The following is a 13,352-nucleotide window of genomic DNA, read 5'->3' on the forward strand; positions in this document are numbered from 1 at the left end:
CAGGAGAGAGCTCTAGCCTTGACTCATTCGCATTACAAGAATGGGTGACGAGCAGCTGGCGAAGGCTGGGCTTTTTGTAGATGATTTCAACAGACTTAGGCTTATTGATCCAGGTAGATTTATTTGATATTGTTCGAACAAGTAAACGGTCTCGAAACGACCAAAGTTTTATTAAAATTGAGGCTTTTGAGTGTACGATAGTTTAAATTGAGGTGTACGATAGTTTCTCATTTCGTAGCTTTCTTCATTTTTTTTTCAGTTTTTCCTACAGAAAACAATTATTTAAATTTACGATACCCAGTCTCGAAACGACCAAAATATCGCAGGTACAGTACCCTCAAGTATTTCGCAACTTTCAACAATTTTTACTGAATTTGGAGAAATTTGGTGATTTTTTAAAATGTTCTTTAAATTTAGTTTTTGTCGTAAGAAAAAGTTTTAAAAATTTCGCGAAATTTTAAAATAAAAGAAAGACAATTGGGAAGTAACTGTGGGTACTGTAGCTACGAAGTTTCGATCGTGTCGAGACCGGGTAGTTTTTGCGTAAAAAGTGTGATAATTCTTAATTTAAAATCTGTCTAATTTTAGATGTTGCTGAACTTTTACAAAGTGCTCAAGATAAATCGTCCGAATTCAACGATCAACTGAAAAATTTCCAAACCACAACTGGTGGACTTATCGATAGCATTGAAGAGGTTCGGATTAAAATGTCAAAATCAAATATAAATCAGAATTTCAGTTCGCAAATGTTGTTGAAACGGAAAAGATTCGTGCAATGATGGTCAGAAACACACAGGAACGGGATTTGGCAGAAGATGATCCAGTGCTTCTTCAGATGACGATTCGAGAGTTGACAGTGGAAAAGGAGAGATTAAGGGTAGAACTAGAAGCAGTTCGGAAGATTGAAAAGGAGCAAGACGAGTGTATTCAAATGATGACTGAACATTAAAGCCTTTATTTTTGAAATAATGCTAATACTGTAAATAAACAATAAAAATTATAAATTCAATGCGATGTAGATGAGATCCTATTGCTTCTTTCTTTTATAATATTTCTCTAAGAGAGTTTCCGGGATTCTTTTGAGCATTTCTCTTGGAAAGATTCTCAAAAGTTCCCATCCAATATTCAGAGACTCGACGATGGTTCTGTTTTCATAGCGTCCTTGTGCAATAAAATTCTTCTCGAACTTCGCAAGGAACTCCAGGTACAACAGATCATCAGGAGATAGTGCTTCCACGCCAACAACAGCCTTCATCGCCTGGACATCTTTTCCCATAGCATAACACGCGTAAAGCTGAAAATACGGGTTGTTAAATACAATTTATATGATTCTTTTTTGAATACCTGATTTGAAAGATCTGAATGATCTTCCCGTGTCATTCCCTCTCCAACAGCTGACTTCATAAGGCGAGACAATGATGGGAGGACATCGATTGGTGGATAGATCAACCTTTTGTGAAGCTGCTTGTCGATGTAGATCTGACCCTCAGTGATGTATCCAGTGAGATCGGGAATCGGATGGGTAATGTCGTTATTCGGCATAGTTAGGATCGGAATTTGTGTAATGGATCCTTCACGACCTTTCACACGACCAGCTCTTTCATAGATCGTTGCCAAATCCGTGTACATGTACCCAGGGAATCCACGACGTCCAGGAACTTCTTCACGAGCAGCAGAGATCTAAAAAAATTCAAGTTCCAAACGTTCTAAAATAGTCTAGTACATACCTCTCTCAGTGCTTCAGCATAGGACGACATATCAGTAAGTACTACTAGAACATGCTTCCCGCAGTGATATGCAAAGAACTCGGCTGCAGTGAGAGCAATACGTGGTGTGATGATACGTTCAATTGTTGGATCATTCGCCAAATTCAGGAACAAGCACACGTTGTCCATAGATCCACATTCCTCGAAGTCCTGTTTGAAGAAACGGGCAGTTTCCATATTAACTCCCATAGCGGCGAAGACGATCGCAAAGTTAACTGTTTCATTATTGCGACCTGGCAACTGAACAAGACCTCCTTGACGAACAATCTGAGCGGCGATTTCATTATGTGGAAGTCCCGCAGCAGAAAAAATCGGGATTTTCTGTCCTCGAGCAATAGAATTCATGACATCAATTGCTGAAATCCCAGTCTGGATCATTTCCTCTGGATAGATTCGATTAAATGGGTTGATTGGTTGTCCATTGATGTCCAAATAATCTTCTGGGAGGACAGGTGGTCCTTTGTCGATGGGTTTCCCGGATCCATTAAAGATTCTTCCAAGCATGTCAAGTGACACGGGGCTTCGGAAAATATCTCCAGTAAACTCGCACGTTGTGAACTTTGCATCAACTCCGGTTGTTCCTTCGAAAACCTGCACAACTGCCTTGTTCTTTGAAGACTCCAGAACCTGTCCCATTCGAATTTGTCCATTTGGAAGTGTGATCTTTACGATTTCATTGAACATTGGAAATTTAACATTGTGAACGATGACAAGTGGTCCATTGACTCCGAAAACAGTTTGATATGTCTGAAATCTTGAACATATTTTCATTTTCCAGAAATTTTGAACTTACCAATTTAGGTTTCGTGGAGTAATTTTGAATCAACGCGGTTCGGTGATTGGTGATTGGAGTGTTGACATCAATTGGTCCTTTGATATCGGAAAGATTAATCTCCGATGCTTCTGTCATATTTTGAATAATGAAAACTTGTCGAACAAATTTTGAAAATATTGGCGTTGCATTCACGTGTACGGTAATGACCTTAAAGGGACACGCCACGAATTTTTTTACTCGTGGCGAGACGACGAATAAATAATTTCAACTCGCTCTTGCGAAATTTTGGAAGTTTTAACAAAAACTATGAAGGTAACAAACGCATATTTTATATTTATGAAGCAAAAAATTAGAAAAAAACTAAATTGTCATTTATAGTGGGATCTCTCGGAAGAAAGAAGAAGAAATCCTACTGGCTATGAAGAAAATGGTTATCGCCATGATTTAAAATTATTCAGGTTCATAGAAGATCAATGTGGGATTGGGAAACGGTTTGGGAACAAATAGAAAGATATGTTTGATGGAAATTAAAATCAAAGTTTAAGCTTCTTCATCATTTTTTGCATCCAGTTCAGGATCAAATTTGAGACGAGGCCATCCGGTTCCGTGTTTTTGTTTCAATGAAATTTCGACCTTTCTTTCGCCAATGACAACACGACTTTCCTCGGGAATAACTTCATCCCATAAATCGTAATCGAGATCCACGCTTGCATTTCCAAATCCGTGCTTCATACTCACTCGAACGGTGTGACCATCGGAAACGATGTTTGCGGTTTCGGGTAGAGCACCTCTACAATACACGTTGATGGTGACAAATCCATTGCTCGAAAACCAATCTTCTCGGAATTTGCTGACAATTTCATTCTGAAAAACGCCGATTTTTTTTTGAAGTTTTGAAGTTTTTTCAACTCACATTTCTGAACTTATGTTCGCCTGAAGTGCAGCCCACTTGCTCAAGGAAAGCTCCAAAATTAGAAGTTTTCTTGTTACAACACGACCAATACTTCATTCCTTCGTGGAAAATGGCAGCTCCAGGGTGATGCTGACAGTTTTCCTTGTTTTTCGATCCATCGAATTCAGTAGAACATCCATTGTTTCGACATGGGGCGCCAATTTGAATATCCGCACTTTGAGCAGCTTCAGATATTTCTTTCAGCTTTTTCTCAATAGCTGCGGTTGCTCCAGGCGTCACTTCAACCTGCAATACGTGTTTGTTATAAAAAATTTAATTTAAAAATACAAACATTCAAATTTTGCTCAATTCTCTTTGTCGCATCCTTGCTATCCAATTTTCCAGATTTATTGAGCCCTTTCCAAACAATAACATCTTCTTCTTTCTCTGGTCGAATTTCCTTTACCGCGGCAACTTTTACAATATCGACTGGTTTTTCATTGCTGTGTTTTCCACGCGTACATCCTTTATAATTCATCCATGTACCGAAATCAGTACTTTTCTTATCACAACATGTCCAAATCTTGTATGCATCATGGAAATACGGACCCCCAGGGTGATATGTACAAGCTTCTGAAAAATTAAACTGATTTTTTTTATTTTCCAATTAATCTTACCGTTGTCATTCTCCTTGGGATCGAAAAGGAGACCGCATCCTTTATGATAGCACTGCAGTTTACTTTCGTCAACCATCTAAAAATGCAAAAGCGATTTTTTTTCTGAAGATTTCGGCTTAATAATCCAGTTTTCCCCCAAATGCTCGAGAAAATTCGAGACTCCGCCCATTGCAATGTTGCGGCACACTCCTTCTTTTTTCCAGCACTCTCGCTTGACCAAATAATCAAAGATTTGCACGGACAACAACAAGGTGAATTAAAGAAAGCAAAATTTAAAAATACAAATATTTAATTTTCACCGACGTTTGAGATAGGAATATGGGTGATAAGAAATAAAACCAGACAATAAATTAAACGGGTGGGAGGATGGTTTACAATACAGTCTTGAAAGATTATTTCAAAGGCAATAGATTACTTCTTCTCAGCAGTCTCAGCTTCCTTTTCTTTCTTCTCGTGCTCAGCAATCAGAGCATCGACTTCCTTGGTGGTGAGCTCTTCGAGCACAGTCTTTCCATCACGACGAGTCAAAACAGCCATCTCAACTTTCTCGGAAGCGAGCTTCACATCCAAAGTCTTCCAGAGAACCTTGATAGCCAACTGCTTTGCTTCTTCAAGATTTGGGGATTTGTACTCCTGTTTCAACAAGGTTACGGCAGCCTGGTGGTTGCTTCCGATGCAGGTTGCCTTCCATCCAGTGTAGTTTCCGGAAGGATCAGATTGGTAAAGTTGATATCCGTAGTGCTTATCCCATCCGATATAGAGAAGTGACACTCCGAACGGTCTCTTTCCTCCTGAAAATCATATTAATAGAAATCAAGAGAGAAGTTATCAACAAACCAATCTGCGTGTATCTCTGCTTTTCATTGCAAAGATTCTGGACGAGCTGCTCAACTGGCATTTCCTCTCCGTAACTGTTACGATAGCTGGCAGCCCACCATCTCAAGTGGTTGATGAGGATGTTCGCGTCGGCGGTGATACCAGCGACAGTGCACGAGATGTTGTCCGAAAGACGGTAGACCTTTTCAGTCATGACAGAATCATCCAGCAACTTGTGAACGTTCTTTCTCTCAGCAGCAACGACGATTCCTTCCGATGAGAGAATGCCGAGGCAAGTTCCAGCATGGCTGATAGCCTCCATAGCATATTCGACTTGATACAGTCTTCCCTCCGGAGAGAAGATGGTCGTTCTACTATCGTAACGACGGGCCATTCTCTGAAAATATAAAGATAATCTAGACAAATATGATTTTAAAATATAAACGGCAGAAACCTATAGAAAAATTACATAAAACAAGAAGAATCTCTCAGTCCTCGACAAAAAGGATGACTTGAAAATTTTTTCGCGCATGAGCGCATTTGCATTTTTGTATTTCTCGGCCGTGGCCGAACTTATTTGTTTTCAAGTTGTCAACGTTTATTTTTATTTTTTTATCTAATTTTGTCAAAACATCAATGAAATGGCGTATATTTCTGAAAATGAGCTGAAATTTCTACGACTTCTCGAGCGAACAAAGCGCTTGACAAAAGAGGATATGTCAGCAAACGTTTGGAAAGCAAGTATCACATTTTAAGTTCTGTTTAATTAATTATTTTTCTTATTTCAGGTTTCTGCAGCTACAAAGATTCTCAATAAAATGATTTATACACTTCAAAACGATGAGTGAGTTTTTCAAAATACATTTTTTAATATTTATAGTTTTACTTTTCCAGAACCACAAATGATATTCTCCACGAGTACCGACAGGAAGTCTTGCAACTGAAATTACTCGCTGAAGCTGAAAGCAAGGTTTGTAGATATTTTAGACAAGCAAATTCGATCTTGTAATTTTGCTTTAAAGATACAAATTTTTACATAATTTCTAAACTTAATTTGAATTTGTTTGATTTGTTTCAATTAAAAATTTAATCCTAAAATATTATGCAAATGTTCCGTAGATTTTATGTCCCTCTTTTCAATTTAGATTTAAGTAAAGAAAACAAGTTGAACAGCTTTAAATATTTTGTGAATTTCGCAACTGTTATGAAATTGTCAGTAAGTTTTCCAGTCGTCAGCCGAGGAGCGCCTGAAAGTGATTGAAAAAATTCCACGTGTATTTCCCGATGTCCAAGTAACTGTTGCAGACTCCAAGAATGGTTTTTGAATTATTCAATATTTCATTTTAATGTTTATATTGCAGATAACGAGGCGGAAAGTTACGATTTTGAAAAAGAATCCGCAGCTGGACTCCGAGCTACTCAACGATCCATCTATCGATCAGATCTTCGGAAGCAGTTGCTTTCATCTAATAAACATAGAGCACAAGACACATCTGGTAAAAATTAGTATCCAATGATTGTTCAAAATTCGTCAAATTTTATAGAAGATCAGGAATTCATGAAAAATGAGCTTGTCGAGGAGGAGCTAGCAAATAGTTTGGCCACTATGGCGAGATCATTCAAAACGATGATGTCGGCTGCTGGAGATGTGATTAAAGAAGATACAGAAAGAGCAATATTAATGGCGAAAGAAGTCGATGATAATAAAACAGCTCTCGGGGTAATTTCTTCACTATATAAACTTCAAATAATAGTCTTAAAATTTCCAGATTCAAAGTGAGCGAGTTGAGCGTCACGCCTACAAATGTGGTTATGACTGTTTCAAGGTCATGCTCATTGTTCTGATTTTTATGAGCTTCGTATCAATGGTTCTTATGATGAAAATTTTCAAAAAAGCGAGCACTTAATAGTCGGGACGAATTGCTAGTATTTATGGGTGTAAATATTTCAAATAAAATTATTTAATTATTTGCATTCTTCGAATTTTTTTTCTCGTTGATATTTCCATTGGTCTACAGACCATGTTATACATACTTTTTTTGTTGGTTTTTTTTGGTGTTTTCACAAATTTCAATGCTTTGCTTTTTGGTCTCGGCTTGGTCTTGTGCCAGATTTAGTCTACTTCGGCAAAAACACCACAGATTCTTCTCCTCCGTTAATTATATATATATATATATATATAAGGATTCAGAATGAGCACAACACCTGGAACTCCTCATGGAGTCACTCATAGTCTTATGGAACAAGGATGGTACTGGGCTGATGCTGATAGATCTGCAGTTTCGAAAGCACTTTCTGATCAACCTGATGGATCATTTATTGTGAGAAATGCTAGTACACCTGGAGATTATACACTTTCTGTGAAGTGGGTTTTTCAAAATTAGTATTCAATATTAATAGTCCTTTTTTCAGATTTGCCGCCCAAGTGAAACTTCTCCGAATCGTTGTTAAAGATGGAAAATGCGGATTCAATACAGATTCATTAACTCACGATTCTGTTGTCAGATTAATTGAATTTCATCGAAATATTTCTCTCAATATTTTCAATGATGCACTTGATGTTCGTCTTTTATATCCAGTTTCTGTTCGTCGTAACTCTCAAAATGGAAAACCATTTTTCAAGAAGGGGCAACTTCAGCAGCGTATGATTCTCAGTGCAAAAAATGATCATGGTAAATTATTTTATAACGCAAACGCTAAATTTAAAAATACTGTAATTTCAAACTTTAATTGCTGCGGAATTTCTCTTGTCGTTTCAAGACCTCGTACCATATTTTTATCGCGAAAGTGGCAAAATTTCGCGTCTGAGTGATTGAAAAAAATAAAAATTAGTAAATTTAATGCTTTTTTTAGATTGGAGAGAACGCTTGGAAATGGAAAATTTGAGAGCAGTACATTTGGCATTTGAGAGAGGAGCCAAGCTATATGATTCAGCTCATCAAGAAATGGAACGAGCTGAAAGTCTCTATCATGCTTTGAATCAATCAGTTCGGGACAATGAGATTAAACTTGGAAAACTGAATAATTTGTTAGAAGCTGAAACAGACGTCGTTACACAAATACAGGGATCGCAGACAACAAGTGAAATGCTCAAAGGAGCATTTGCAAATAATAAGACAGTAAGCGTTTTTTGAAGAAAAAAAACATCCAAAACCAAAAAAAAACAATTCTAAAGCAAAAAAAAGAAGTTCAATTTAAAATTGTTATTTAGCCAAAACTCAATATTTTCAAAGCTGGATTATTAATTTTTGCTCAATTTTTTTCTCGGTTTTTTAAAAATGATTTTAGAGCAAATCCTCAATTTTTAACCATTATAGTTTTGAATTTTATCTTTTTTATTTTGCAGTTTGTGGAAGAAAGTATTCGACGAATAAACACTGAACTGACGTCATCAAAGGATAAGAAAAAGACGCTCTCCGGAATTTTGGATGAAATCGCGATGAAAAGATCCAATTCAAAAACACGACTCTGCAAGCTTATGGAACTTCGTAGTGCAGTCTATGATAAAATGGAACCAGCACTTTGTTCGAGAATGGCTGCAATGCTTGATGCTGGAGCGGAAATGATAAACAGTGAGCCAACGAAAGTCACTCAACTTCTTGTCGATATGGAATTGAAGTGGACACCGGCACAATATTTGATGTGTGGAACTTCTAAGGAAAATGCTGCGAATGCTCTGATTCATGCTCGCTATCGGATCGCTCAACTTGACAAGGCTGTTGGATTGAAAAGAGAGCCACAAGATGGTATTTTCTTGATTCGAGGATCCTCTTCTCATGTTAGTTTATGATTTTATCAGAAGAATAACTTTTCATCCTCATTCACGCTAATTTTTGAATTGAATTGAATATTTTTCAGGGTGATAAGCTCGTATTGAGTGTACTTCACGGAGAACGTGTCTCACATTGTCTAATCGAACAAAACGAAGAAGGATGGGGATTCGAGCACAGCAATGTCTACCTGACAACTATAAGTGACTTCGTTCGCTATTACTCTCACTTCAGTCTTGAAACCCACGCGGATGCTATCAAAACTCCACTTCGTACGCCCGCATTTGACGCTGTCACAAGTGATACTTCAAAACCTCTTCGTAACGGACCCGGACAAGTTTTTACGGCTTTGCCAATATCCAGGAAATATATGGAGAAGGCTCTTCTCACTGATGATCCCACTAAGCCACCTGAATCACCGGAACCAAGACCGGATTCATGGGATTCTCCATCTCCGGATACTCCTTCATCATCTGATTCCCGATTGGTTCATCCAACTACTCTTCCTAAATCCATCCCGGAATAGTTATATATTTAAATCAATTACTTACATATACTCGGTTCAATTACATCCACTTGTCCCCCATCCGATCTGATAGTAAACCCACAGTTCTCTGATCACTTTCTTCTAAGTTACTTACGTTTTATTTGTGTCTTAAATGTATTTATTATCAGTATTTATATGAATTGTCAAATTGTACATTTATTGATATAAATTCAAATCCGTCGGCGGTTCATCCGCGTATTAAATCGCACAACATTCTCCTCCTGTTTAACAGTAATATGACCTTTCGTTTGGTTTTTCATCACATGTAACAGACTGAGAAGAAACGAGACTGTCACCAAAGCGCAGACAACCTGAAATTGATTTTCTTTCGCGCTCCACGGCAATTTGAAAACGCTCCGCCCCCAAACCATGGGTCTCGTTAGGTATTTGGAGGCGAATCCGTACATTCAAATGTTTTTATTTTCATTTTTGCTTATTTCGCCAAAGTGGCGGAATTAAGTCAAAAAGTTTGAATTTACGGTTTTGCCGACAAATATCTAACGAGACCCATGGTTTGGGGGCGGGCGTTGTCAATTGCCGTGGAGCGCGTTTTCACATTTTGCATAACATACCGTTGCCAGCCACCAGGCCGTATTATTCCATCGAATCGAACTGTACAACATGGTCAGTGTATTGATTGTGAACAAAAATGAGAATGATGAAATGAAGACGCTTTCCTGTAGAAAACTCGAAAAAAATAAATAATTCAATATATTCTTACCCAAAAAACCCATTCATCTGGTTCAGTCTCATTAATATTAAAAACATCGCACAACAAAAATACAGATGATCCGATTATTGCGAAGACGCATGTCAAAAGAGCAGCATATGTTGGAGCAAACTGTGAGCCAACAAGTCCAATGAGCACAAGGGATACGAAGCTTCCAAACTAGAATTCCATGCTAATTTTAAGTTTTTGGTTTCTTGCACAAAACATATATATATATATATTAAAAATACGTTCATTACTAAACTAAAACTATTCAACAACAACAGATAAAAAGTACTTGAAATAACTCACAATTTGAAAAATCTGTAGAGCAGAGGAATACTTTGCAAATTTCCAGACCTCAAATTTAGGTTTTGGAAATGCAGATTTTCTGAAAGTTATGGATAAAAAACATTAAAAGAATCGAAACTCAAATGTTCACCTCGATGGATGCATGGGGAAAGAGTGTCTAGAAATGAGAGTTGTTGACTCAATAAAAACTGATAAGAAATTATGAGTCAATATTATATTGATTTAATAGGGAGAGCTTATTATAGGGGGGAGGTAGTTTATGAATGTTGAAGAATTATTTGAATAAAAAAATTGAACAGAAAGAGAACAATTATAAAAAAAACGTCGGGTAGAAAGTGAAATGAAATGCTGGTTCAAACGAGAACATCCAGAAAAATCGACAAAACTCAAAATTGTGAACGTTTGAATTCACCTCGACGAGCATTTGCTTGATAAAATCCTTGCGTGGGACGTCTTTCAGCTTTCGGTGGCAACCATTTCTGAATTTCGTCGATCGACTCCATCTTCACCCAGTGAAGCTTCTGTTCCGCGTTCACATCGAGGATAATTACTTGGCCTTTACTGTTTACATGGAATGAAGACATATAGGGAAGAGGAAAATCACTGGAGATACGATGCAGGAAACTGTAGTCAGTGTCGAACAGCTGAAACATTTAAAAATATTCTAAATTTAAATTTTTTATTTTAAACCAAAAAAAATCTAAAAATTTTCCATATACTTGAAAAACTTTTTTTGAAAATTCTAACCTTGATCGAATGACCTTTTGCATCTCCAATGAGAAGATAGCCATTTTGGTCGAATTGCATTCCGGAGACGAATCGGAATCCAGTTTCATTGGCGAGCTGATCTATCGGCAGATCAGGTGACTGAAAATTGTGTCATTGAAATAATATATTAATACCAAAAAAAAGTGCATATTGTCTTAAGCTACAGTAATACCACACCATACCATCTCTCTAATATTTTTCAAAAACCAAAAATTCAATTTTTAACTACAGTATCCCGAAATAATTACTTCAAAAGCCAAACACGTTTTTCCTTGAATACGCATATAGTCAAGGGTGTTGGTTTTTCGATATTTCACAAAAATTGAACATTCTTAAATAAAATTATATGTTTTCTCAAGTTCTTTCTCATCGATATAAACAAAAATTGAATTTGTTCTAAACTTTCTATCATTTTTTTTTCGATTTTATCTGAAAAAAATCTTTCGATGATCCGCTGACTATCCCTTCAAAAGTGAATTTTTTTTCAAAACTACAGTAATCCAGTACTTCGACATTGTCCGCCCACAATCGCTTTAAAAGCAACAAAAAGGTGTTCTCTAAAACACAGGCTACAAACTACAATTGTTAGAAACACCACAGTTTTTTTAAATAAGAAAAAATGATTTTTCAATTTCAAACTAACCGATTCGAGAACTCGAAGAGTATTGAATGACATATTATTCCAATTTGTGTCGTCTAAGCAGCAAATGAACACCTTATTACATCCAAGATCCGAAATCGCAACAGTTGAACGATAACTAGCGATGAAGCTCGGGGAAACTGCTCCAGAAAGCTCGAAACCGCGTCCTCCAACGTCTTTTTTGAAAACTCGCAGGCGTTTCGATGTATATGACAATTCGAGAGAAAGAATATTTCCGGCAACCGAAATTGCAAGACCGCGTAATTGATGCTTCATATCGTAAATTCTTTCATCGTATGATGCGAACACATTCATCGAATCGCCTCCATCCTTGAAGTTGTAAATAACAATTTTGTGAAGGTTCTTAGGTTTATCGGAACACAGAATGGCCGCACTTTCTCCTTCTTTGAACACAATCACAGCGGTTGGATTTTGAATGGCACCCTTGCATACGTGTATTTCCTCTTTTTCGACGTTCATAATCAGTAGCTTGTTCATATTTCGATCGCAAATTAGCCAATCATTACGGATCTCGTCGTAGGCAACTCCCAATGGATATCCGAGGGGTTCATTTTTGAGTAGATCCGGCGCAGGAAACGTTTTATTTCTCATCATCAAATCTGCAATGTATTTCGGTCAATAATTTTCGATTGGAAAGTGGAGTCTATCTCCAGCAGTGATTTTAAAAATAGCTTAAAATCTTGCCGGGACATCAACACCCCGCAACAACTCACATCCACCATCTTCCGATATGAACGAGATATAATCAACGTTTGTAGTGTTTGGACTCGCTTTTAGCATCGATCTATTCGCAATTTGTTGGTTCCCGCCATTGCTGGTAGTTGGGCTACTAATTTGGACGCAGGAGAATGAAATCGAAAGCTGAAAATAACATTTATTTAATGAAAATTTCAAAAATATATGAACGACTCACATCCTGTTCCTTGAACGTGACACGAGTGACTTTATTACTGGGAAGGATAGGTTTCTTTTCTCTTTCCTTCGCTTGTCGATCTTTTTCTCGTTTCACCTCTTCGATCTTTTGCTGCTCGATGTTGAATGCAATAGCGTTACCAAGTTTTCTCTCGATTATTTTGCAATCGTACTGAAAAGTAGAAAATGATCCAAAAATAATATTCTGATTAATAAGTTCCGTACAGCTTTTTTTACGACGACGAGCTGCTTTTCATCAAGTCTGACACGACCTCTAGGTTCTTCAATTATTTGGTGAAGGACATTAGTCAATTCAGCAAGCTCCGAAGGATCGAGATCTGAAATAGGTGTTGCTTGTTACCGAAATTTTTTATTAATTAATTACGTACCATCCACCTTTTTGCTCATATTGTGAAGCTGTGCTGAAAATCATTGAATGTTTTCATAAATATTTAACAAATTATGGAAAAAAGGAGAAGGATCAAAGTTCATTTAAATTTAAAAAACACGATTTATTTAGCGGGAAATTTAGGCAAAAATTACAAAAAAAGTAAATAATTGCCAACGCATTTTGTCACTTTGATGTGCAGGTTTCGGGAATACTGTAGTCGAAGAGACATTCGCGCGCGAAGAATTAATTTCAGGAAGCCTAGAAATGCATTATTTAAAATTTTTATTTTACCAAAAAAAATGTCTTTCAATTTCTTTGAATAATTTAAATAAAATTTACAGAACATTTTCTTCCAT

General features: G+C 37.0%; 8 protein-coding genes and 2 non-coding genes across 11 annotated transcripts; 4 read left to right on the plus strand and 6 right to left on the minus strand.

The window, feature by feature from the left end:
• The first annotated feature begins 25 nt into the window (after positions 1-25).
• ift-20 (Intraflagellar transport protein 20 homolog) lies at positions 26-1,007 on the plus strand. The gene is made up of 3 exons (NM_170856.3): positions 26-113; positions 589-695; positions 740-1,007. Exons 1-3 carry the CDS (start codon positions 41-43, stop codon positions 947-949), a joined length of 390 nt encoding a protein of 129 aa, NP_740843.1. The 5' UTR covers positions 26-40; the 3' UTR covers positions 950-1,007.
• Positions 940-2,751, minus strand: spe-5 (V-type proton ATPase subunit B 2). The gene is made up of 4 exons (NM_059117.4): positions 2,560-2,751; positions 1,728-2,513; positions 1,345-1,680; positions 940-1,294 (listed from the first exon to the last, which is right to left on the minus strand). Exons 1-4 carry the CDS (start codon positions 2,674-2,676, stop codon positions 1,028-1,030), a joined length of 1,506 nt encoding a protein of 501 aa, NP_491518.1. The 5' UTR covers positions 2,677-2,751; the 3' UTR covers positions 940-1,027.
• A 104-nt stretch (positions 2,752-2,855) lies between these two features.
• On the minus strand, positions 2,856-4,186 carry chp-1 (Cysteine and histidine-rich domain-containing protein 1; the record flags this gene model as incomplete). The annotated part of the gene is made up of 4 exons (NM_059118.7): positions 2,856-3,405; positions 3,455-3,739; positions 3,786-4,066; positions 4,111-4,186. 4 exons carry the CDS (start codon positions 4,184-4,186, stop codon positions 3,082-3,084), a joined length of 966 nt encoding a protein of 321 aa, NP_491519.1. The 3' UTR covers positions 2,856-3,081.
• A 57-nt stretch (positions 4,187-4,243) lies between these two features.
• Y110A7A.23 lies at positions 4,244-4,378 on the plus strand. The gene has a single exon (NR_050103.1). It is a non-coding gene; the product is annotated as an Unclassified non-coding RNA Y110A7A.23 (non-coding RNA).
• Positions 4,379-4,384: 6 nt separating this feature from the next.
• pas-3 (Proteasome subunit alpha type-4) lies at positions 4,385-5,323 on the minus strand. Its single transcript, NM_001392262.1, has 2 exons — positions 4,948-5,323; positions 4,385-4,901 (listed from the first exon to the last, which is right to left on the minus strand). Exons 1-2 carry the CDS (start codon positions 5,318-5,320, stop codon positions 4,522-4,524), a joined length of 753 nt encoding a protein of 250 aa, NP_001379751.1. The 5' UTR covers positions 5,321-5,323; the 3' UTR covers positions 4,385-4,521.
• A 155-nt stretch (positions 5,324-5,478) lies between these two features.
• Positions 5,479-6,900, plus strand: use-1 (Vesicle transport protein USE1). The gene is made up of 7 exons (NM_059120.7): positions 5,479-5,663; positions 5,715-5,770; positions 5,821-5,896; positions 6,156-6,243; positions 6,288-6,422; positions 6,471-6,646; positions 6,696-6,900. Exons 1-7 carry the CDS (start codon positions 5,568-5,570, stop codon positions 6,831-6,833), a joined length of 765 nt encoding a protein of 254 aa, NP_491521.2. The 5' UTR covers positions 5,479-5,567; the 3' UTR covers positions 6,834-6,900.
• Positions 6,901-7,117: 217 nt separating this feature from the next.
• Positions 7,118-9,458, plus strand: aap-1 (SH2 domain-containing protein). The gene is made up of 5 exons (NM_059121.9): positions 7,118-7,291; positions 7,339-7,598; positions 7,780-8,045; positions 8,273-8,704; positions 8,785-9,458. Exons 1-5 carry the CDS (start codon positions 7,119-7,121, stop codon positions 9,220-9,222), a joined length of 1,569 nt encoding a protein of 522 aa, NP_491522.1. The 5' UTR covers position 7,118; the 3' UTR covers positions 9,223-9,458.
• Positions 9,323-10,437, minus strand: Y110A7A.21 (MARVEL domain-containing protein). The gene is made up of 5 exons (NM_001083149.4): positions 10,395-10,437; positions 10,265-10,343; positions 9,965-10,132; positions 9,816-9,920; positions 9,323-9,554 (listed from the first exon to the last, which is right to left on the minus strand). The coding sequence occupies exons 1-5, from the start codon at positions 10,406-10,408 to the stop codon at positions 9,414-9,416; spliced, it is 507 nt and encodes a 168-aa protein (NP_001076618.1). The 5' UTR covers positions 10,409-10,437; the 3' UTR covers positions 9,323-9,413.
• Y110A7A.15 (uncharacterized protein) lies at positions 10,186-13,027 on the minus strand (the record flags this gene model as incomplete). 2 transcript variants are annotated; one of them, NM_001383048.1, is made up of 7 exons in its annotated part: positions 10,186-10,908; positions 11,012-11,131; positions 11,676-12,292; positions 12,407-12,554; positions 12,607-12,777; positions 12,831-12,943; positions 12,995-13,027. In NM_001383048.1, the coding sequence occupies 7 exons, from the start codon at positions 13,011-13,013 to the stop codon at positions 10,651-10,653; spliced, it is 1,446 nt and encodes a 481-aa protein (NP_001370524.1). The 2 variants fall into 2 exon arrangements, with proteins under 2 accessions (NP_001370524.1, NP_001367600.1); NM_001380082.1 differs by lacking the exons at positions 11,012-11,131; positions 11,676-12,292; positions 12,407-12,554; ... (1 more) ...; positions 12,831-12,943; positions 12,995-13,027 and having other exon boundaries at positions 10,651-10,848.
• Positions 12,958-12,978, minus strand: 21ur-11275. The gene has a single exon (NR_050104.1).
• Positions 13,028-13,352: the final 325 nt, after the last annotated feature.

The sequence above is a fragment of the Caenorhabditis elegans genome, chromosome I, assembly GCF_000002985.6.
Source record: "Caenorhabditis elegans chromosome I".
Taxonomy (NCBI): Eukaryota; Metazoa; Nematoda; class Chromadorea; order Rhabditida; family Rhabditidae; genus Caenorhabditis; species Caenorhabditis elegans.

Excerpts from the sequence above, each read along its gene's own strand:
- aap-1 (NM_059121.9), top strand. The coding sequence starts at position 7,119 with ATGAGCACAACACCTGGAACTCCTCATGGAGTCACTCATAGTCTTATG. Across the intron at positions 7,292-7,338 it reads GATTATACACTTTCTGTGAA|ATTTGCCGCCCAAGTGAAAC; the intron begins GTGGGTTTTTCA and ends TCCTTTTTTCAG. Across the intron at positions 7,599-7,779 it reads CAGTGCAAAAAATGATCATG|ATTGGAGAGAACGCTTGGAA; the intron begins GTAAATTATTTT and ends TGCTTTTTTTAG.
- pas-3 (NM_001392262.1), bottom strand. The coding sequence starts at position 5,320 with ATGGCCCGTCGTTACGATAGTAGAACGACCATCTTCTCTCCGGAGGGA. Across the intron at positions 4,902-4,947 it reads GCAGAGATACACGCAGATTG|GAGGAAAGAGACCGTTCGGA; the intron begins GTTTGTTGATAA and ends TATGATTTTCAG.
- ift-20 (NM_170856.3), top strand. The coding sequence starts at position 41 with ATGGGTGACGAGCAGCTGGCGAAGGCTGGGCTTTTTGTAGATGATTTC. Across the intron at positions 114-588 it reads ACTTAGGCTTATTGATCCAG|ATGTTGCTGAACTTTTACAA; the intron begins GTAGATTTATTT and ends GTCTAATTTTAG. Across the intron at positions 696-739 it reads TTATCGATAGCATTGAAGAG|TTCGCAAATGTTGTTGAAAC; the intron begins GTTCGGATTAAA and ends TCAGAATTTCAG.
- spe-5 (NM_059117.4), bottom strand. The coding sequence starts at position 2,676 with ATGACAGAAGCATCGGAGATTAATCTTTCCGATATCAAAGGACCAATT. Across the intron at positions 2,514-2,559 it reads ACTCCACGAAACCTAAATTG|ACATATCAAACTGTTTTCGG; the intron begins GTAAGTTCAAAA and ends TCAAGATTTCAG. Across the intron at positions 1,295-1,344 it reads ATTCAGATCTTTCAAATCAG|CTTTACGCGTGTTATGCTAT; the intron begins GTATTCAAAAAA and ends CCGTATTTTCAG.
- use-1 (NM_059120.7), top strand. The coding sequence starts at position 5,568 with ATGGCGTATATTTCTGAAAATGAGCTGAAATTTCTACGACTTCTCGAG. Across the intron at positions 5,897-6,155 it reads TCGCTGAAGCTGAAAGCAAG|TCGTCAGCCGAGGAGCGCCT; the intron begins GTTTGTAGATAT and ends TAAGTTTTCCAG. Across the intron at positions 6,423-6,470 it reads TAGAGCACAAGACACATCTG|AAGATCAGGAATTCATGAAA; the intron begins GTAAAAATTAGT and ends CAAATTTTATAG.
- Y110A7A.21 (NM_001083149.4), bottom strand. Across the intron at positions 10,133-10,264 it reads CTCTACAGATTTTTCAAATT|TTTGGAAGCTTCGTATCCCT; the intron begins GTGAGTTATTTC and ends ATGGAATTCTAG. Across the intron at positions 9,921-9,964 it reads CAGATGAATGGGTTTTTTGG|GAAAGCGTCTTCATTTCATC; the intron begins GTAAGAATATAT and ends AGTTTTCTACAG.